This window comes from Ranitomeya imitator, chromosome 9, assembly GCF_032444005.1.
Source record: "Ranitomeya imitator isolate aRanImi1 chromosome 9, aRanImi1.pri, whole genome shotgun sequence".
NCBI classification, from domain to species: Eukaryota; Metazoa; Chordata; class Amphibia; order Anura; family Dendrobatidae; genus Ranitomeya; species Ranitomeya imitator.
In genome coordinates this window covers 35,946,307-35,969,882 of record NC_091290.1, presented here as the reverse complement: position 1 = coordinate 35,969,882, position 23,576 = coordinate 35,946,307, and the positions used below count along the sequence as shown (strand labels likewise).

The window sequence follows — 23,576 nt, the reverse complement described above, 5'->3', positions numbered from 1 at the left end:
TTAGCAGATGCTTCTGCAGAATCCGTGAGAGTGACGGCGAGATCATCCGCACTGTCAAACTCGGTAAGGCGTGCACTCTGGCTAAGATCCTGGTCTGGGGATATGACTTCCAAGATGAGGCTGTGTTCTATTCCCTTTAAAGGAAAGTATATGTTTGGACCAGCCTTGGATGACCTTTTGGAGAAGGCTTCAGACAAGAAAAAGACCTTACCAGAACCTAGAAACCCTAGGAAAAGACCCTTCCGCACTCAGCAGGAGCATACTCCTCAATACAGAGGAAAGGGTAAAACAGGTCGCTGGAGCTATCCGAAAGGAGGGAAAGACAGGAATCTTTTTCTTTCACAACCCCAAAACCAGAGAAAGCAATGACGCCGTCATAGTGGGGGGTCGGATTTCGAACTTCCTCCCAGTCTGGCAAGAGATCGGTGTGGATCAGTGGACCTTAAGATTGGTCAAAGAGGGGATGAAAATAGAGTTTACATCATATCCCCAAAAAAGAATGAAAACTACAACGTTATCAACACCGAAGCTACAGTCCACCCTGATAACTGGGATAGAAGATCTCTTAATCAACAAGGTGATCTCCACAGTCCCAAAAGACGAAAGAAACAAGGGCCATTATTCCAGCCTATTTCTGATAAGGAAACCAAACGGAACCCATCGGATGATAATCAATCTGAAACCGCTGAATCAATATGTAACCTACAGAAGATTCAGAATGGAGTCCGTCAGATCGACAGTACCCTTAATAGGGCAAGACTTCGTCATGGCAACCATCGACTTACAGGACGCATATTATCACGTCCCAGTCCATCCAACCTATCGGAAATTTCTAAGGTTTGCAGTCACCAGAGGAGAAGTTATAGACCACTTCCAGTTCAATGTCCTCCCATTCGGACTATCATCAGCTCCAAGGATCTTTACAAAGGTCATGTCCGAGGTCATGGCGTACATCAGAAGTCGACGGATATGCATAATCCCATACCTCGACGACCTCTTGGTAGTGGCTCCCACGGTTCCAATTCTACAGGAACATCTTCAAACAACAGTCCAGATCCTGTCATCTCTGGGTTGGGTGATAAACCCCAAAAAATCGGATATGGTTCCGTCCACAACGAAGATCTTTTTAGGGGTCTTATTAGACTCCCACAGACAAACATCTTTCTTGCCCGAACAAAAACGGTCCCTGCTTACATCAAGGATAAGAACATTGCGGGACAAGAAGAGAGTATCTCTAAGATGGGCCATGTCGGTTCTAGGTACCATGACATCTTGCATACAGATGGTGGCATGGGCTCAAGCCCACACCAGGATACTTCAGACTCATATTCTGTCAAGCTGGGACGGATCCCCAGGTTCTCTAGACAAAAAGATCCGGATACCACTGCATGTAAAGTCCTCATTAACATGGTGGCTACAAAAAGAGAACTTAATGAGAGGAGTTCCCTGGTTGCAGGTCCCAGCAGTGACCATAACAGTAGATGCCAGTGGAAAAGGTTGGGGAGCTACGGTAGACCAGCACATATTCCAGGGATTCTGGTCAGCCGAAATAACACAACAATCCTCGAATTACAAAGAGCTAAAAGCAGTAGAAGAAGTTCTCAAAGCGGCGGTAACTCTTGTACAAAATTCCCACTTAAAAATATACTCAGACAACATGACAACAGTTGCCCACCTTCGCCACCAGGGAAGTACAAGACACGAAGATCTAAAAAGAATATCAGCAAGAATATTTTCGTGGGCCGAAGAACATGTTCTCTCCATATCCGCCCTACACATAAAAGGGGAGATAAACGTACAAGCCGACTTCCTGAGCAGAACAGAGGTCCATCCAGGAGAATGGAGCCTAAACCCAGAAGTCTTTCAGATACTAGTCAAAAGATGGGGACAGCCAGAAGTGGACTTGTTCGCGAACAGTCAGAACGCAAAGGTAGACCAGTTCTTCTCGCTAGATCCGATGAATCCGGGGTTAGCTGTGGACGCATTGGTCCAGCCATGGACATTCTCGCTAGCATACGCGTTCCCGCCATTGCCGATCCTACCAAAAGTCCTGCAGAAAATAAGGGCAGAAAAACTCAAGGTGATCCTAGTGGCTCCACTTTGGCCCAAAAGAGGTTGGTTTGGGGCCCTCATCAGTCTAAAGATAGATGGGCCAATAGCACTTCCACCGGTCAAAGACCTTCTCTACCAGGGGCCAATACTGCATCCAGATCCCGAGAGGCTACACCTAAATGCCTGGCTTCTGAATTCTCAATTCTGAGAACTAGAGGACTATCAAAGAGAGTAATTGAAACATTACAAAAAAGTCGCAAAACGGTAACTAATTCTATTTACCAAAAGATCTGGAAGACGTTCATCACGTGGTGTGCTCCTGAGCAACCTAACCCAGAGAAACCAAACCTAGCCAAGATCCTGGATTTTCTACAAGATGGGCTGGAGAAGGGTCTCAGACCCAGCACCCTCAAGGTACAAGTTGACCAGTCTTTAGCCAACCATAGATGGGTAAGAAGATTCATGACGGCGGCATCCCGCATATCTCCAAGACCCATAAATATAGTTCCTTCCTGGGACCTGAATATAGTCCTGAAAGGACTTACACTGCCACCATTTGAACCCTTATCTTCCATAACCATGGATAAACTCGCTTGGAAAACCACCTTCCTGGTAGCTATAACAACAGCCAGAAGAGTGGGTGAACTACAAGCCCTATCAATCAACGAGCCCTACATGAAGATTCTTCAGGACAGGCTTATCCTACGATTAGACCCATCCTTTCTCCCAAAGGTCGTCTCCGATTTCCACAAATCGCAGGAGATAATTCTTCCATCATTCTATCAAGAACCAAAGAATGAGGAAGAGGAACATTTCCATACTTTGGATGTTCGAAGAATGGTACTCTATTATCTTCATGCATCAGAAAAGATTAGAAAAGATCAAAATCTGTTTATTCATCTTCTCGGCCAGAATAAGGGGAAGAAGACTTCCAGATCCACAATTGCAAATTGGATCAAAAGAGCAATCCTGGAGGCTTATCAAATTCAAGGCCTTCCACCACCAGGAAAGCTTACAGCCCATTCTACTAGACCAACAGCTGTCTCCTGGGCCGAGAAAGCCAGTGCTTCCATCGAGCAAATATGCAGAGCGGCCACGTGGTCCTCGGTCCATACGTTCTCCAAACATTACAGGCTTGACCTGATGTCAAAAGAAGACTTAGCCTTCGGAGAAAAAGTCCTTAGTGCTGTAGTCCCTCCCTAAAAATTACTCTTGGGTACTGCTCCAGGTGTGCTGTCGTGGGGGGTTACTAGAGAAAATAGAATTATTCTTACCGTTAATTCGGTTTCTAGTAACCCACCACGACAGCAGGAGTAATCCCTCCCTTTGCTTAATATACGTTCTGAAAAGAATAAATATAATTTGAAGCATTCATTCTCCTGTGGTCCTTTATAATAACACTGAGGGGAGGATGAGGGAGGGGTTATTTAACCTCTTGTCATTTCCTGTCCCTATTAGGAAAGGGGTAACATCCTCCATGGATAAACTCCAGGTGTGCTGTCGTGGTGGGTTACTAGAAACCGAATTAACGGTAAGAATAATTCTATTTTTTTTACTTGATCAATAACATGAGGAACAGTGATTACTAGGACACTAAACATGCGATTATGCTGCAGCGCAGGTCCACGGCCAGCACCTGCCTGCAGAAGGTTTTTTTTTTTTTTTTCTTCAGTATGTACAGGCATTCATTATGTAAACTAGGGGGCAGGTCACAGAGAGATCAGTATGAATACCTAATCCGAGCACCACATGCAAACAACCACAGGCCGCCCCGGAGCACAAGCATATCATTAACTCAAAACTGAAAATAAAGATTGCACATCAACCACAAGATGGATTTCATCACCAGGTATCAGTGTAATCAGTATAAGGCCGGCTTCACACTCAGCGTATGAAAATACGGTCCGTATATTACGGCCGTAATACGCTGAAAAGTCCCGAAAATAGTGGTCCGTAGCTCCTCCGTAGGCAGGGTGTGTCAGCGTTTTTTGCGCATGGCATCCTCCGTATGTAATCCGTATGGCATCCGTACTGCGTGGTTTTCTCGCAGGCTTGCAAAACCAACATACCGCTATAGAAGTGATCCATGTGTCCCAAAAAGAAAAAAAAATATATATATACTGTATATATATATATATATATATATATATATATATATATATATATATATATATATATATATATATATATATATATATATATATACAGGGTGGAGCGCGGTAATTTGCTGATTTGGGAATGAAATAAAAAAATTATGATCATTAGAAAAATTTATTTTATATTTTAATTATACTGAACAGTAATGGAATTTTTAAATTACATGGTTTTAAATAGTGTATCTGGCAAATGTCGACCTTCGCTATCCACACACTGCTGCATACGTTTTCTGAAGTTTTCATGAACTCTAACAAGCATGTCCACTGGTATTCTGCCAATTTCAGCTTCAATATTGTTCCTTAGGTCTTCCAAGGTGTTGGGACGGTTGATATACACCTTAGACTTCAGGTAACCCCAAAGGAAAAAATCGCATGGGGCTAAATCTGGTGAGCGTGCTGGCCAGTTCACATCTCCCCTCAAAGAGATAAGCCATCCAGGAAACATTTGCCTCAAACAATTCATGGTAACCCTCGCTGTGTGTGCAGTGGCACCATCCTGTTGGAACCATGTATCCTCTAGTTCCATTGCCTCAAGAGCCGGCTGAAAATAATCCTGTATCATAGACAAGTACCGTTCGGAGTTCACAGTTATGGCACGACCATTATCCTGAAAAAAGTAAGGACCAATGATGCCTACTCGTGATATGGCGCACCACACAGTGACGCGGTCCGAATGCAGAGGTCTCTCGTGAACTTCTCTGGGGTTTGTTTCACTCCAGTAACGCATATTTTGTTTGTTTACACACCCACTGAGGTGAAAATGTGCCTCATCAGAAACATGCATTCACCCAATTTACAATTGATTGCCGTCCAGGAACACGTCCGCGTGGAGGAACAGCGAATTGTAAACGAAAAGCACTGCAATGATCGAGTGGGCATTTGAAAAATACGCTTCAACACAAAATGACCTCTCCTCACGTGTCCACTGCATGATGGCAACTGAAAGGCAGAGGAATACAAATCTCCCATCAGCCACTGTAAGCCACACCCACTCTCCCCTCTCTTCGACCGACAGTGCCGCCACAGCATGCAGTGCAAAAAAGCAAATTACAGCTTGAAAGCCGGTAATTCAATTACCGGCTTTTTCTTTCTCCTTCCTAAAACCCGACATGATTTGAGACATGGTTTACATACAGTAAACCATGTCTTCTCTCCTTTTTTTTGCAGATTCCACACTACTAATGTCAGTAGTGTGTATCTGCAAAATTTGGCCGTTCTAGCTAATAAATTAAAGGGTTAAATGGCGGAAAAAATTGGCGTGGGCTCCCGCACAATTTTCTCCGCCAGAGTAGTAAAGCCAGTGACTGAGGGCAGATATTAATAGCCTGGAGAGGGTCCATGGTTATTGGCCCCCCCCTGGCTAAAAACATCTGCCCCCTGCCACCCCAGAAAAGGCACATCTGGAAGATGCGCCTATTCTGGCACTTGGCCACTCTCTTCCCATTCCCGTGTAGCGGTGGGATATGGGATAATGAAGGGTTAATGCCACCTTGATATTGTAAGGTGACATTAAGCCAAATTAATAATGGAGAGGTGTCAATTATGACACCTATCCATTATTAATCCAATTGTAGTAAAGGGTTAAATAAAACACAAACACATTATTTAAAATTATTTTAATGAAATAAAAACAATGGTTGTTGGAGTATTTTATTCTACGCCCAATCCAGTCACTGAAGACCCTCGTTCTGTAAGTAAAAAAACATAATAAACCAACAATATCCTTACCCTCCGCAGATCTGTAACGTCCAACGATGTAAATCCTTCTGAAGGGGTTAAAACATTTTGCAGCAAGGAGTTCCGCTAATGCAGGCTGCTCCTTGCTGCAAAACCCCGGGGAATGAGGCTAAATATAGATCAATGATCTATATTTAGCTTCATTTGCGGTGAGGCGCCCTCTGCTGGATGTTCATAGATCGTGGGAACTTTCCTAGAAAGCCTGGGAGCTGGGAGCCTGGGAGCTTTCTAGGTAAGTTCCCACGATCTATGAACAGCCAGCAGAGGGCGCCTCACCGCAAATGAAGCTAAATATAGATCATTGATCTATATTTAGCCTCATTCCCCGGGGTTTTGCAGCAAGGAGCAGCCTGCATTAGCGGAACTCCTTGGTGCAAAATGTTTTAACCCCTTCAGAAGGATTTACATCGTTGGACGTTACAGATCTGCGGAGGGTAAGGATATTGTTGGTTTATTATGTTTTTTTACTTACAGAACGAGGGTCTTCAGTGACTGGATTGGGCGTAGAATAAAATACTTCAACAACCATTGTTTTTATTTCATTAAAATAATTTTAAATAATGTGTTTGTGTTTTATTTAACCCTTTACTACAATTGGATTAATAATGGATAGGTGTCATAATTGACGCCTCTCCATTATTAATTAGGCTTAATGTCACCTTACAATAGCAAGGTGGCATTAACCCTTCATTACCCCATATCCCACCGCTACACGGGAATGGGAAGAGAGTGGCCAAGTGCCAGAATAGGCGCATCTTCCAGATGTGCCTTTTCTGGGGTGGCTGGGGGCAGGTGTTTTTAGCCAGGGGGGGGGCCAATAACCGTGGACCCTCTCCAGGCTATTAATATCTGCCCTCAGTCACTGGCTTTACTACTCTGGCGGAGAAAATTGCGCGGGAGCCCACGCCAATTTTTTCCGCCATTTAACCCTTTATTTTAAGAGCTAGAACGGCCAAATTTTGCAGATACACACTACTGACATTAGTAGTGTGGAATCTGCAGAAAAAATGGAGAGAAGACATGGTTTACTGTATGTAAACCATGTCTCAAATCATGTCGGGTTTAGGAAGGAGAAAGAAAAAGCCGGTAATTGAATTACCGGCTTTCAAGCTGTATAGCGCTGGAATAAATATTAATATATATACATATATGTGTCTCACTGACATATATATATATACATACCTATTCTATGTGTACACATTTATTCTACCTATTGGACTGTAAGCTGTCAGTGTGATTTTACTGTACACCGCACTGAATTGCCGGCTTTTCTCTCTAACACCGCTGCGTATTTCTCGCAAGTCACACTGCTTGTCCGTGTGTAATCCGTATTTTTCACGCTTCCATAGACTTTCATTGGCGTATTTCTTGCGCAGTACGGTGACAAACGCAGCATGCTGCGATTTTGTACGGCCGTAGAAAGCCGTATAATACTGATCAGTAAAATACGGCAGATAGGAGCAGGGGCATAGAGAATAATTGTGCCGTATTTTTTGCGAGTTTTACGGACGTAGTTTCTGCGCTCTTACGTCCATAAAACTCGCAAGTGTGAAGCCGGCCTAACAGTGTAATCAGTATAATGATGGCGACCTGACACTGTCTGTAGGTTACTGAGCACAATCCTGCTGACAGGTTCCCTTTAATCATGTAAGTGCCGCTGTCATTCTCTTGACAGCAGCATTTAATGGGAGTGATTGCATCATGCGACTGTTTTGGCGCCTGACAGGTGTAGTTGGATTGCATGGCAGCCAGGAAAGGCCCTCATCGCTGCCATCTTTTTACTTAACAGGATTGGCTTTATAGGTGATTGTCATTTCTTCTATATAGTAAAATACTGAATTATTGCAGTATTTAGAGCAAGAGATCAAAAGATCGCAGGTTCAGGTCCTCAAAAGGGAATAAAAAAATGTGAAAGTGAAGGAAAAAAGTTATAAAGAAAATGTAAAAGTTTAAATCATTCCCCCTTCCTTTTTTTCCCACAATTCAAAAATTATAATGAATAAACATATTTGGTTATTGACGCATCCATAACAGTCCGATCTATGACAATATAAAATGAATGAACCTGTCTGGTCAAATGCCGTAAAGAGAAAAAAAAAATCAAAACAGAAATGTTGTTTTTTGGTCTCTGCATGTACCCTAAAACTGCATCGAAAAAAAGTCACCGTTCAGGTAAACTAAGTCCTTGTACAGGTCCGTCGATGGGAAAAACAAGTTCCAGATCACTAAAATGTTGTTGTTTGTGCAATAAGCAGACGCTGATACGGGAGAAAAGTAGAGAAGTTATGGCTCTTGGAAGAAGGGGGAGAGGAAACAAAATACCAAAAAATAAAAAAAAATGCTAATTGGGGAAGGTTATGACTTAGTTTTTGCCATTAGGGGGTTCTTTTGTGTTGCCTTTTTCCTTCGCACCGCCATGTATTATTGGTGGCTATATTGCTATATGGGTGATCAGGTCACGATCATGAAAGATAGCGCTGGACACATCTGATGATTTTGAGATTACGCAGGATGTCACTTTTGTGTATCACTTTATGTTCTAGCCGATATATGGTCACGGATCCCCAGACCCAGTCTCGTTCCGCAGTGTTAGAGATGGCGACTGTCATTGCGCTGAAGACCGTGAGATAAATTTGGTGGATCTGGCATTAGCCACGAACATTCCCAAGGGAACCGCGGAGACCGCCGTGAGAGGTAAGAGGCCGACTTCTCCTGCTTCAGCATGTTTTGTTTGCTGCTGGATGTTGCAAAATTTTCTTTGCTTTTTCCAGTTCACGTGTCTTATCTGGACAGTAAAGGAAACCTGGAGCCCCAGGGGACTGGTAAGTGTTCACATGCTACGTACTTATCACTCCACATAAACTCTTTCGGCTGTTGATTTTTCATATTCTCTCCGTCCAGTTCCTGCCGCCGTCTCGATGCTTGCAGATGACCTGCTGAAATATTACCAGCGTGTGACAAGGGCAGTGCTGGGAGACGACCTGCACCTTATGAAGGTCTCTTTGTTATGTAACCAACACCACCAACCCAACACTTCACTAAATTAGGAATTAACTTTATTCTTATCCTGATTTATCCTAGGTGGCACTTCAAGATTTACAGACAAACTCAAAGATTGGGGCGTTGTTGCCATATTTTGTGTACGTTGTGAGTGGGGTGAGTATATCGTTGCCAATGTTGTAGCAATGTAGAATCTGGTCATACGCATTAGATCATTTCCAACTGGTGTTAACGGGACCCGATGACTATCTAATGTGAATGAGGGCATAATCATTGTTCCTGGTGCCAGCTAAGTTTTTCTTCTAGCGTTTTGCTCCCATGTGCAGCACACGGATGACATTTTGTAAAGCCCCGTCTGCTTTATGGTTGATTTTCTATCCATAAAATCCGTTGCGTTTATGTGCAAATAACTTTATTGTACATTTTGTGTTTTTTTTTTTAATCAAAACTGAAAAAAAGAAACCTTACACATTTACATGGAGAGTCTTGACAGCGGAGGATGCCGTCATTTCATGTATTTTTTTATGTCATTGGTAGTTATAGATTAAAGGACTTGCAAAATGTACAGCAGTTTAAGAGCCTGTGCACACATTGCAGATTTGTCACGTTTTTTTTCGGCCCAGATTTGTCACAAAACCTGAAGGGTTTCCTGATGCCAGCAAAGTGAATGAGAATCCTGAAGTCTCATGCACACACTGCTTATTTTTTTGCTGCAGATTTCACTGTAACTGAGCAGGAGAAAAATCTGCAGCAAAATCGCATGTAAAAAAGGTGCCAATTGTAAGCAGAGTTTTCTCTGCCATGAGATGCATGTGCACATACCCTAATGTTGTATTTGCCTGGTTTAGATCATGACCTAATAAATCCGGATCTGAACGGTATAGATCAGATTTCCAGAGGTGAGAGCTGCATGTATTAAAGGGGTTGTTCGTGCTAAATACAATGTTGGATTCTCTAAAAATGACAAACTCCTACACTCACTTGCTTTCACCCTCCCTACGTGGATCTAGAGCAGACCGCTCCATGGACTACGACAGCACCAGAAGTGATATCACTAATCACCGCTGCGGCCTGTGATTGGCTGCAGTGGCCAGATGACTTCGATAGCATATGATCAGATGCTAATCAAGCCACCTGACCACTGCAGCCGATCATAGGCCTTTGACTAGTAACACCATCACTTGCGGTGCCGTCATAGCCCACTGAGTGGTCTGCACTGGATCCGGGGGGAGTGATTATAGGAAGTGTGCTATTTTCAGAGCAGTACCACAGGCCGTGGCCTCAAGCTTTGTGACAGCTCACCTTAATCTCTTCTGTTCCGCCGCCTTACACCTTTTCTTTTTTTATTTCTAGGTGAAGTCAGTGAGCCATGATCTGGAGCAGTTGAGCCGCTTGTTACAATTAGTCCGGTCTCTCCTGTCCAATCCTTACTTGTATCTGGGAAGCTATGGCTGCAGCCTCATGCAGAGCGTATTGTACTGTGTCACCGAGCCCCTCGCCGCCTCCATAAACCCCCTGAATGATCACTGGACTCTGCGAGACTATGGAGCAGGATTACTCAGTTGCATATGGTAGGAAGGAAGAAGAAGACAAATAATGTAATCTTTTTTTTTTTGTTGTTGTTTATTATACAAGAGATTGATCAGCGCTTGTCGTGATCCTGAAAATAAGTGAAATCTTCTCATTATTAAAGGGAACCTGTCACCCCCAAAATCGTATATGAGCAGGCACAGACTGGGGCTGAATTTCAGCCCTGGCATTTGAAATCACACAGGCCCATGTTGTCCCCGTCCCCAAGAACCAGATGGGATATATTATTAAAATTACCCTGGATGGAGGAAATCAAGATTTGCTGCAAGACCAATATTTCTAATGATACCCATGACCTGCTGGGGTAAATGACGGAGTCAGCGATTTTGTGCTCCGTCACAACTCTTAACAGTATGGGTGTCTTAAGAACACTGTTTCTACTAACGACGTAGCAGACAAGGCGGCTCACAACCAGACAGGCCCTTCTGGCATTTTTCAGAATTGCCAGATGGCCAGTCCAAGGTGTATTTTCTTGGCAAAAATGGCATTGTCTATGGAGAATCTGAGCATATATTATCCAACCTTTTTATCTCCTCAAAGCCCCAGGTTTTTGCTTGGGTTTCCCCATTATTTTTCTATACAAGTACTGGCTGCTATAAATGAGTGGGAGCTCCCAGTGCACAAAGCGTCTGCTTACTCCAGATACTCGCCATAGGTTTGGATGCATTCTGTCTCCAGATACTTCCTGTGTATTTCCTTTTGGAATTTGCAGTTTAGGTCTCATTTACACGTCGTCTTTTCGGCAAGGTTTTTCACTATCAAATTGTTTTCTAGGATGCTATTCACATCTTTTTTTTCTTCTTCCTAATCCATGCTCTAAATATAAAAAAAAAAAGAGTGTTGTTTTACTTTGGTTCGATTTTCAGCCCAAACTGCACATCTGATTATCGCTGGCTTAAAAGGGATGACACTCGGATGCTAAAAACAGACATGGCCCAAAAACAACCTATAAAAATTGGATCCAGAAAATTGAAATTTAGCCTTTTTTTTTTTTTTGCAAATGACTAAAAGAAATTATTGATGATGGAAGAGAAATCGAAAAGTTCAGCAGTTTAGGAAAATGCAATAATAACAAGATAATTTCATGAGAGTCTGCGGGTGATGGCTATCACTGTATGCCAGTTTAGTAGCATCCATTAACCCCTTCATGACCCAGCCTATTTTGACCTTAAAGACCTTGCCGTTTTTTGCAATTCTGACCAGTGTCCCTTCATGAGGTAATAACTCAGGAACGCTTCAATGGATCCTAGCGGTTCTGAGATTGTTTTTTCGTGACATATTGGGCTTCATGTTAGTGGTAAATTTAGGTCAATAAATTCTGTGTTTATTTGTGATAAAAACGGAAATTTGGCGAAAATTTTGAAAATTTCGCAATTTTCACATTTTGAATTTTTATTCTGTTAAACCAGAGAGTTATGTGACACAAAATAGTTAATAAATAACATTTCCCACACGTCTACTTTACATCAGCACAATTTTGGAAACAAAATTTTTTTTTGCTAGGAAGTTATAAGGGTTAAAATTTGACCAGCGATTTCTCATTTTTACAACGAAATTTACAAAACCATTTTTTTTAGGGACCACCTCACATTTGAAGTCAGTTTGAGGGGTCTATATGGCTGAAAATACCCAAAAGTGACACCATTCTAAAAACTGCACCCCTCAAGGTGCACAAAACCACATTCAAGAAGTTTATTAACCCTTCAGGTGCTTCACAGCAGCAGAAGCAACATGGAAGGAAAAAATGAACATTTAACTTTTTAGTCACAAAAATGATTTTTCAGCAACAATTTTTTTATTTTCCCAATGGTAAAAGGAGAAACTGAACCACGTACGTTGTTGTCCAATTTGTCCTGAGTACGCCGATACCTCATATGTGGGGGTAAACCACTGTTCGGGCGCACGGCAGGGCTTGGAAGGGAAGGAGCGCCATTTGACTTTTTGAATGAAAAATTGGCTGCACTCTTTAGCGGACACCATGTCACATTTGGAGAGCCCCCGTGTGCCTAAAAATTGGAGCTCCCCCACAAGTGACCCCATTTTGGAAACTAGACGCCCCAAGGAACTTATCTAGATGCATAGTGAGCCCTTTAAACCCCCAGGTGCTTCACAAATTGATCCGTAAAAATGAAAAAGTACTTTTTTTTCACAAAAAAATTCTTTTAGCCTCAATTTTTTCATTTTCACATGGACAACAGGATAAAATGGATCCTAAAATTTGTTTGGCAATTTCTCCTGAGTACACCGATACTTCACATGTGGGGGTAAACCACTGTTTGGGCACATGGTAAGGCTCGGAAGGGAAGGAGCGCCATTTGACTTTTTGAATGAAAAATTATCTCCATCGATAGCGGACACCATGTCGCGTTTGGAGAGACCCTGTGTGCTTAAACATTGGAGCTCCCCCACAAGTGACCCCATTTTGGAAACTGGACCCCCCAAGGAACTTATCTAGATGCCTAGTGAGCACTTTAAACCCTCAGGTGCTTCACAAATTGATCCGTAAAAATGAAAAAGTACTTTTTTTTCACAAAAAATTTATTTTCGCCTCAATTTTTTCATTTTCACATGGGCAATAGGATAAAATGGATCCTAAAATTTGTTGAGCAATTTCTCCCGAGTACGCCGATACCTCATATGTGGGGGTAAACCACTGTTTGGGCACACGGCAGGGCTCGGAAGGGAAGGCGCGCCTTTTAACTTTTTGAATGGAAAATTAGCTCCAATTGTTAGCGGACACCATGTCGCATTTGGAGAGCCCCTGTGTGCCTATGCAATGGAGCTCCCCCACAAGTGACCCCATTTTGGAAACTAGACCCCCCAAGGAACTTATCTAGATGCATACTGAGCACTTTAAACCCCCAGGTGCTTCACAGAAGTTTATAATGCAGAGCCATGAAAATAAAAAATAATTTTTCTTTTCTCAAAAATGATTTTTTAGCCTGGAATTTCCTATTTTGCCAATGGTAATAGGAGAAATTGGACCACAAATGTTGTTGTCCAGTTTGTCCTGAGTATGCAGATACCCCATATGTGGGGGTAAACCACTGTTTGGGCGCACGGCAGGGCTCAGAAGGGAAGGCACGCCATTTGGCTTTTTAAATGGAAAATTAGCTCCAATCATTAGCGGACACCATGTCGCGTTTGGAGAGCCCCTGTGTGCCTAAACATTGGAGATCCCCCACAAATTACCCCATTTTGGAAACTAGACCCCCAAAGGAACTAATCTAGATGTGTAGTGAGCACTTTGAACCCTCAAGTGCTTCACAGAAGTTTATAACGCAGAGCCATGAAAATAAAAAAAAAAAATTATTTTCTCAAAAATGAATTTTAGCCCGCAATTTTTTATTTTCCCAAGGGTAACAGGAGAAATTTGACCCCAAAAGTTGTTGTCCAGTTTCTCCTGAGTACGCTGATACCCCATATGTGGGGGTAAACCACTGTTTAGGCACATGCTGGGGCTCGGAAGTGAAGTAGTGACGTTTTGAAATGCAGACTTTGATGGAATGCTCTGCGGGCGTCACGTTGCGTTTGCAGAGCCCCTGATGTGGCTAAACAGTAGAAACCCCCCACAAGTGACCCCATTTTGGAAACTAGACCCCGAAAGGAACTTATCTAGATGTGAGGTGAGCACTTTGAACCCCCAAGTGCTTCACAGAAGTTCATAACACAGAGCAGTGAAAATAATAAATACGTTTTCTTTCCTCAAAAATAATTTTTTAGCCCAGAATTTTTTATTTTCCCAAGGGTTACAGGAGAAATTGGACCACAAAAGTTGTTGTCCAGTTTCTCCTGAGTACGCTGATACCCCATGTGTGGGGGTAAACCACTGTTTGGGCACACGTGGGGGCTCAGAAGGGAAGTAGTGACTTTTGAAATGCAGACTTTGATGGAATGGTCTGCGGGCGTCACATTGCGTTTGCAGAGCCCCTGGTGTGCCTAAACAGTAGAAACCCCCCACAAGTGACCCCATTTTGGAAACTAGACCCCCAAAGGAAATTATCTAGATATGTGGTGAGCACTTTCAACCCCCAAGTGCTTTACAGAAGTTTATAACGCAGAGCCGTGAAAATAATAAATACGTTTTCTTTCCTCAAAAATAATTTTTTAGCCCAGAATTTTTTATTTTCCTAAGGGTTACAGGAGAAATTGGACCACAAAAGTTGTTGTCCAGTTTCTCCTGAGTACGCTGATGCCCCATGTGTGGGGGTAAACCACTGTTTGGGCACACGTGGGGGCTCAGAAGGGAAGTAGTGACTTTTGAAATGCAGACTTTGATGGAATGGTCTGCGGGCGTCATGTTGCGTTTGCAGAGCCCCTGGTGTGCCTAAACAGTAGAAACCCCCCACAAGTGACCCCATTTTGGAAACTAGACCCCCCAAGGAACTTATCTAGATATGTGGTGAGCACTTTGAACCCCCAAGTGCTTCACAGACGTTTACAACGCAGAGCCGTGAAAATAAAAAATCATTTTTCTTTCCTCAAAAATGATGTTTTAGCAAGCAATTTTTTATTTTCTCAAGGGTAACAGGAGAAGTTGGACCCCAGTAATTGTTGCGCAGTTTGTCCTGAGTATGCTGGTACCCCATATGTGGGGGTAAACCACTGTTTGGGCACACGTCGGGGTTCGGAAGTGAGGGAGCACCATTTGAATTTTTGAATACAAGATTGGCTGGAATCAATGGTGGCGCCATGTTGCGTTTGGAGACCCCCTGAAGTGCCTAAACAGTGGAAACCCCTCAATTCTACCTCCAACACACCCCTAACCCTTATCCCAACTGTAGCCGTAACCCTAATCACAACCCTAACCCCAACACACCCCTAACCACAACCCTAACCCCAACACACCCCTAACCCTAACCACAACCCTAATTCCAACCCAACTCTAAGGCTATGTGCCAACGTTGCGGATTCGTATGAGATTTTTCAGCATCATTTTTGAAAAATCCGCGGGTAAAAGGCACTGCGTTTTACCTGTGGATTTACCGTGGATTTCCAGTGTTTTTTGTGCGGATTTCACCTGTGGATTCCTATTGAGGAACAGGTGTAAAACGCTGCGGAATCCGCACAAAGAATTGGCATGCTGCGGAAAATACAACGCAGCGTTCCCGCGCGGTATTTTCTGCACCATGGGCACAGCGGATTTGGTTTTCCATATGTTTACATGGTACTGTAAACCTGATGGAACACTGCTGCGAATCCGCAGCGGCCAATCCGCACCGTGTGCACATGGCCTAATTCTAAAGGTATGTGCACACGCTGCGGAAAACGCTGCGGATCCGCAGCAGTTTCCCATGAGTGTACAGTTCAATGTGAACCTATGGGAACCAAAAATCGCTGTACACATGCTGCGGAAAAACTGCACGGAAACGCAGCGGTTTACATTCCGCAGCATGTCACTTCTTTCTGCGGATTCCGCAGCGGTTTTAGAACTGCTCCAATAGAAAATCGCAGTTGTAAAACCGCAGTGAAATGCGCAGAAAAACCGCGGTAAATCCACGATAAATCGGCAGCGGTTTAGCACTGTGGATTTTTCAAATCCGCTGCGGAAAAATCCGCATAGGACCAGAATACGTGTGCACATACCGAAACCCTAACCCTAGCCCTAACCCTACCCTAACCCTAACCCTAGCCCTAACCCTACCCCTACCCCTAACCCTAGCCCTAACCCTACCCCTACCCCTAACCCTACCCCTAACCCTACCCCTAACCCTACCCCTAACCCTAACCCTAGTTCTTACCCCAACCTTAGTGAAAAAAAAAAAAATTCTTTATTTTTTTTATTGTCCCTATCTATGGGGGTGACAAAGGGGGGGGTCATTTACTATTTTTTTTATTTTGATCACTGAGATAGGATATATCTCAGTGATCAAAATTCACTCTGGAACGAATCTGCCGGCCGGCAGATTCGGCGGGCGCACTGCACATGCGCCCGCCATTTTGGAAGATGGCGGCGCCCAGGAAAGAAGACGGACGGACCTCGGGCGGCCAGGTAAGTATAAGGGGGGGAGATCAGGGCACGGGGGGGGCGTCGGAGCACGGGGGGGTGGATCGGATCATGGGGGGGGGTGGATCGGAACACGGGAGGGAGGATTGGAGCACGGGGAAGGATTGGAGCACGGGGTGAGGGATCGCTGTGCGGGGGGGGTGGATCGGAGCACGGGGGGGGGGGTCGCTGTGTGCGGGGGGGGGATCGGAGTGCGGGGGGGTTTGATTGCAGCACAGGGGGTGTGATTGGTGCACGGGGAAGCGGACAGGAGGACGGGGGAGCGGAGCACAGGACGGAGGGGAGCGGACCACAGATCGGGGGGGTGGGGGGGCGATCGGAGGGGTGGGGTGGGTGCACATAAGTGTTTCCAGCCATGGCCGATGATATTGCAGCATCGGCCATGGCTGGATTGTAATATTTCACCAGTTTTTTAGGTGAAATATTACAAATCGCTCTGATTGGCAGTTTCACTTTCAACAGCCAATCAGAGCGATCGTAGCCACGAGGGGGTGAAGCCACCCCCCCTGGGCTAAACTACCACTCCCCCTGTCCCTGCAGATCGGGTGAAATGGGAGTTAACCCTTTCACCCGGCCTGCAGGGACGCGATCTTTCCATGACGCATATGCTGCGTCATGGGTCGGAATGGCACCGACTTTCATGACGCAGCGTATGCGTCAAAGGTCGGGAAGGGGTTAAATCCTTTAGACTTATACCTCTGGTGCACCCTGAAAACTGTGTGAATAGACCCTTAGGCAGTAGAGCAGTCGTGACTACTTTACTGATTATCTTTTATTTTTCAGGACACATCGGGATTTGGAAGGGTCGCTGTATACACAGGTTTTGCAATCTCTGCAAAAAGTTTTGGGAGACCCTGTCCGCCCTCTGTGCTCCCATTATGGAGCGGTGGTTGGTCTCCATGCCCTAGGCTGGAAGGTAAGTTTCCAGCCATGTTTAGCGACCTCATCCTATCAGCAGGATGGAACCGTATTTTACAAAAATAACAGAACGTAAGCTACTAAACCGGTCAGGACTTCTACTAGGCCATTTTTCATTTCAGGCAGTGGAACAGGTGTTGTATCCTTTGCTCCCAACTTACTGGGCTGGATTGCAAACAGTACTAGATGATCACTCCATGTCCAATGCTCAGGTCAAGGCAGACGGCCATAAGGTCTATGGAGCCATTCTGGTAAGTGGGCAAAAGTGAACTAAAGGAACCTTTCTTCATGCTATCACCCACCTTACCGCAGACAGAATATGTGCGCTCTGTCACCTTTGGACAGCTTGATGGCATTTATTTCTACTAACGAATGAGAAGATGAGCAGTTTATCATCCCAATGTCTAATCTAATCATAACTTAGATGTCTTTGGTGGTCTGCAGGGACTATATACATTCTCACCCTCTTTTGGCCAAGTTTGTTAGTATACTTCAGAATGAAGTATGAAATCTATTAAACGGATACTATACGATTTCATGAGTGATGGACACCACTGTATAGTATCTACTTAATGAATGAATGCATCACAAACTTTTCAAAAAAAAATTTAATGACGTATTAAACAGAAACCTAAAGGGGATGTATGGATTAAATGGATGTTTAATAGGGTTCCTCATCGCTCGTCGGATACAATGGAATCTGGTTAAATATACTTCAGACGATGTATCCGATGAACCATTATAACCAGTGAGTAACGGAGTCCACTATTGGGCATCTGTGAGTGTCTATGAAATGTATGGGTGGGGAGTTTTTCCAAGCATATACATAAGACGGAGGCCATTAACGTGATGCAAATATGACCGAGCACATAAGAGGTCACATATCGGCATGACTGACTTTTTACAACCCCTTAGGTGGCTGTGGAACGCCTTCTGAAGATGAAAGCGAGATACCGCGAGAAAGACGCCAGTCCCTCACCCCATGACTCGTATTCTACGTTGCCTCCTGCTCCCACTGTGTCTCTGCTCGAGATGTACAATGAGCTGTATTGTTTTTTCGGAGACAGCTTAGCTGTTCGCTTTGGGACTGGAGGAACGCCATCACAACCAGGAACCATTTCTAGAGGCCAACAGGAGCCTAAAAAGGAGTGTTCTGTGGATGGGGCAAGGAAAATGCCACAGCTGACAGCTCATGGAGAGGAAGAAGTGACAAACCCCGGCCGACAGCTTCAACGACCTCCGACATCATCATCACGCCCTCGCGGAGCTTCACGGCAGGGACAGAGGGGGCAAGGAGTAAGAGAAGCATTTCAGAGGAGTAGACTTGCACCACGTGGGTCTCCACGCTTCACCTTCCTTATTGGAGGTAGACAAGCGGGTCGTGGGGGTAATGGCCGGAGGTTTCAGAGTGTCTTCCAGCTGCACACTGGCCCAACGGCTACAGCTAGTCGCTATGCCCAAAAGTTGCCAATGATTGGAAGAATGACGAAGCCTGGACGCAGGGGCGCGCAAGCAGAACTTTCACTTTATTTACCTTTGTGATGGAGACTGTACTTGGGGTTTCACCAAGATGGACTTTTGCATTAAACACTGCAGTAAATTACTATCTTGAAGCCTAGAGTGCTCCTGAGCTTATTCGTCATGCCTAAGTGATTGGCACTTCCAGCTTCCAGTACTGCCCATATAATAGATACAGTTGGTTGTATATGTGGGGTGTTGGAATGAATACTAAAACACATGATCTTAAAGAGGTTGGACATTATGGCATACCCACAGGATGCACCATAAATGTCTGACAGATGCATGTCCCGTAATTGTGACCCACATCTATGTTGAAAAGACCCAACGGGCATACACATCATTCTTTATACACCTGTAATTGTGAAAATTGCCAGTCGTGATTCTCGAGATGCCAGTACCATAGTTTGGGACCCACATTTATCTGAAGTACCATAGTTCCCTGCCAGTCTGATACTGATGACTTGTCCAATGGTATTCCATCCAACACCCCCACTGATCAGCTGTTACAGGTGCAGGAGATCACATCTGTCACACTGTATCGTGGTCACTGCTTCACATCGATCCTATTACTCGATTGTATATCCAATGCTGATTTATGCTTAAATACCAGTCTAATGACAAGAACTGACGCCATCATAGGTCCTGATGATGCTGTGAATCTAAAACTTGTGCCCGGTGATGCCTTTGTCCAAATATTTGGTTTGTCGGATGTAAATGTTATGACATTTGCACTAGGTTTTGATTATTAAAATAAGCGTTAATGCTGTAACTGTTGTTCCTCGTCCGGCACACATACAGACGACAGTGGGCTTTAACAAGTTTATTTCTACATATATACAGGAGATGTGTGAAGGTCATAGTGTACGATACGCTCCCACGGTGAGATCAAACAACTTGGCGTTGGAAACCTGTCCTTGCTTGTCTAACAAGTAGTAGAGCGGTCGACCTTTAACCTTCAAGGGTATCATAGCTGGAACCTCGGAGCGGTGGGCCATGCAAGACACGTGCCTCAAGGGGATGTTGAAGGACGAGCCAAGGCCAAACACTCCGGCTGTGGCAATGGTCACTCTCTGTCCTCCTGCATGTAGAGTCACCGCATTCACAGATCGGCGGGAGAACAGCAGACCGGCAATTACCACAAGGGAACCTAGCAAGAGAAGTAAACCAAAAGTTACTACTAACGCCTCCTGACCCACAGGCGATGTCACGGAGTGGTAGCAGAATGATACATAGTTTTGTGGGAGAAAGTCCATTTCAAGTTGTATTTCATTCATTCAGACACCGACACTAAACCCGATTTATGTCACTTTAATGTGAACCTGTCTCTTTGAACATGGTGTCAGATCGACAGGCGGGCGGCCATAATGCCTGATCTAGTTCTCTGGGAAGATATTCTACATGAGGCCTCATTCGGAAGTCTGATTTTTGCGTGCGAGGGCCATCTGTGATTTTCTCAGATACTCTTTGGGGCTGTTCACATGTCTGATTTTTTTTTTTCTCCTCGAATCGAGTGTTCTGCAGAGCAAAGTGGGAGACACGTTCAATTTTGATCTGAGGGTCGGATCAAAATCAGCAATGAAAGTCAATGGGTCTTTGAAAAAAAAAAAAAAAAATCAAACCGCACTTGGATGACTTAAGCGTACCGTCCGATTTTCAAGGACTGTCAGAATGGAGATTTTTTATTTATTTAAATTTATTTCTCCATTTTTTTTTAAAAATTTTTAATAATTTATTTCTCCAATTACGAGAAAATCGTCTGACACTTGGACCACATTCTGATCACAATAATTTGTCTGAATTTCTCATACATTGAATGAGGCCTGACTTGTATTCTATAGTTCACAGGTGTCAAACTGCATTCCTCGAGGGCTGCAAACAGGTCATGTTTTCAGGATTTCCTTGTGTTGCACAGGTGATAATTTAATCACCTGCACAGAATGATTGCATCACCTGTGCAATACTAAGGAAATCCTGAAAACACGACCTGTTTGCAGCCCTCGAGGAATGCAGTTTGACACCTCTGCTATAGCTTATAAATCCCTGCCCATTTTCAGCTTAGGAGTCTGGATACGGTTCTGGTCACGAGTCTGTTCGGACATTCCATCTGTGTATTTTGCAATAAATAATCCAGTGCATTAATGATGTAAACTGAAGCACTGCCTGTTAGGGCTCATTCAGATGGCAGTTTTTCGCACACGAGTGCCTTCCATGTTTTTCACGGCCAGCACTCCTGCCTATAATAGTGAACGGGGTCTTACACATGTACGTGATTGTTTGCAGAATGGACGTTACATGCAAATTTCGAAGCCCTGTCCAGTGTTCATCTGAGCGTCGGAACAAAATTGGTCGTGCAAGTCTATGGGTCAGTGAGAATTTTTATTTTTTTTTTAAATTGGACGGCACTCGGATCACATTTACTGGAAAAAGAAACTAAAGCTCCTCTGAGAAAAACCGATGGAACTCCAAACTCTGATGGTGACAACTGACACTGACCAAACTCGGACTGTGTTTTAGGAACGGACACGAGACCTAGGTTAGGGATGAAGTTTGGTTCGAGTACCAGAACCTGACCACCATAGAAATCAAATCTCAACCCAAACTTTGGAACTGGAAACTCAATTTCTCACTCCCCAAAAATTCAAACCTGCGTCTTTGCTAAGAGAAACCACAATTAAAAGGTTTTTTTTTTTTGTTGTTTTTTTTTTTTTTTTTTTTGGGGGGGGGGGGGGGAGGCGGGGGGAAAGGCGTCTCCCCCACCAATGCTGCAATTTGTTAGTTTCTTAATCCGCAAGCTGAGCTTTAGTCATCCTCCCCTGGTCCTGCGCTGCTCCGGATGTCTGTTATTGTCAGCAGCGCTGATGTCCTGTTGCAAGCGCTGCAGCTAATCACTGAACTCAGCAGTTGATGGTGAGTGGCTGCAGCGTTAACAACAGGACACAAGCGCTGCAGACAATTACAGACACTGAGAGCAGCAGTGAACCAGGGGAGGGTGAGTAAAGAACAGTTTGTTGATGCTATGGGACCCCTTTAAGTCCATTGCAGCACACAGCGCAGCCTCAGATGACTGCAGGTCCTCTCCTCCCCAGGCTCTGCCCTCGCCTCCCTGGAGGTCACAGCCACCTACCCACAGACAGGCAGCCGGCGGTGAACACCGTCCTCCACAAGGGGGAGCCCATGTTCCTTCCTCCTTTCACGTCCTTCTCCTCGGAGTCATTCGGTCTTATGTCCCGCAGTGACGTGTAACCGAAATGAGCCAAGTAAGCCCAGAAGCCGGCCTGAGCCGCACAGAAGAAGCCGAGCAGCGGGAAGAAGCGCGGCCTCTGGTGCTGGAACAGCAGCACATCTCGGGGCACCGGGTCTGCCTGGAAAGAACGAGTGAGAAGAACGGCTCGGGATCGGTGTACCAAGAAGGAGCGAACGTCTCCTAGCAACCGCAGGAGACCCATGCCAAGTCTATTATCCCACCACCCCCACCCCGAGAAACGCTGACACCCGGAGGCGCGAAGTGATGACGTCCGCACCAGGGCGGGATCACTTCTAGCGCGTGCGCAGAAGCGCAACTGAGAGCACAAAGATGGCGTCACCCATGAGCGTGGGCCGGGAGTAGAAAGATGGCGTCACCCATAAGTGTGGGCCAAGATTCGACGCCTGTTATGAGTTGCTCTTCAGGTCTTACTGAATGGGGGGTGGAATGTGATGCCTGCTCACTGGTCCGTGCTAAGGGAATGAGGAGAGGTTACAGCGACATGTCTTCCACCACATAAACCCTGAAACCAAAACATAGCTGGGCCTCCTCCATAACTGTGTACATGTGTGTCAGAGAGACAAGCAAAATGCTACAGGCAAGAAGTCACCACATTAAATGGTGCTGTAAGCAAAAAAGTGGCCCTAATTACAGGCAAGAAATAATATAAATGGCGGCACCTGGAGAAATAGATCCAGACACCAATGCGTTGACGAGGCTGAAGTTGGTTTCTTATTCGTCAGTTTCTTATTCGGAGCTGAAGTTGGTTTCTTATTCGTCAGTTTCTTATTCGGAGCTGAAGTTGGTTTCTTATTCGTCAGATTCTTATTCGGCAATTTTTTCTTTTCCGTTTTTTTTTAGGTTTAACAACAAAAAATAATCATCATAATAATAAAAGACAATGCAGTGAGGAGCCGTGATGTGAATACGCTTAAAAACGGCAACAAAAACTATAAAACTGGCACAAAAATGGGCATCAAAGTGGGCACCAAAGAGCGCTGAAGAAAGGGTTAAATGCCTTTGGGCCACTGATCTCACACTGCAGACATATAGAACAGGACGCCCACATCAAAACCAGTTATTTCCAGCCTGGCCCAAATGGGTTCTGGGCATCAGAACTGGCATCAAAGTAGGCAGACAGTCAATTTTGGACATATGAATAAGTAACTGATGTTTTTAAGGGGTTAAATGCCTTTGGGCCACTGATACGACACTTAAAATTCACAGACAGTGATGCCCTGCATCAAACCCAGGTCCCATCAACCCGGCCCAAATGGGTTCTGGGCACCAGAACTGGCATCAAAGTGGGCAAACAGCCCATTTTCACAGATTTGAATAAGTAACTGATGTT

At 44.6% G+C, this 23,576-nt stretch overlaps 2 protein-coding genes across 2 annotated transcripts in view; one reads left to right on the top strand and one right to left on the bottom strand.

Annotated features, from left to right (window-relative positions):
- TAF6L (TATA-box binding protein associated factor 6 like) overlaps positions 1-19,746 on the top strand; it is a 29,419-nt gene extending 9,673 nt beyond the window's left edge. The window contains exons 4-11 of the mRNA XM_069739908.1: positions 8,489-8,639; positions 8,717-8,767; positions 8,847-8,941; positions 9,027-9,101; positions 10,299-10,516; positions 17,326-17,458; positions 17,583-17,711; positions 18,376-19,746. Coding sequence (XP_069596009.1) covers positions 8,489-8,639; positions 8,717-8,767; positions 8,847-8,941; positions 9,027-9,101; positions 10,299-10,516; positions 17,326-17,458; positions 17,583-17,711; positions 18,376-19,002 — 1,479 coding nt within the window. The 3' untranslated portion in view covers positions 19,003-19,746. The remainder of the gene's footprint in view (positions 1-8,488; positions 8,640-8,716; positions 8,768-8,846; positions 8,942-9,026; positions 9,102-10,298; positions 10,517-17,325; positions 17,459-17,582; positions 17,712-18,375) is intronic.
- Positions 19,747-19,786: 40 nt separating this feature from the next.
- Positions 19,787-22,510, bottom strand: TMEM223 (transmembrane protein 223). Its single transcript, XM_069739909.1, has 2 exons — positions 22,106-22,510; positions 19,787-20,128 (listed from the first exon to the last, which is right to left on the bottom strand). Exons 1-2 carry the CDS (start codon positions 22,425-22,427, stop codon positions 19,836-19,838), a joined length of 615 nt encoding a protein of 204 aa, XP_069596010.1. The 5' UTR covers positions 22,428-22,510; the 3' UTR covers positions 19,787-19,835.
- Between the last annotated feature and the right edge of the window lie 1,066 nt (positions 22,511-23,576).

Excerpts from the sequence above, each read along its gene's own strand:
- TMEM223 (XM_069739909.1), bottom strand. The coding sequence starts at position 22,427 with ATGGGTCTCCTGCGGTTGCTAGGAGACGTTCGCTCCTTCTTGGTACAC. Across the intron at positions 20,129-22,105 it reads CGCCGGCTGCCTGTCTGTGG|GTTCCCTTGTGGTAATTGCC; the intron begins GTAGGTGGCTGT and ends TTCTCTTGCTAG.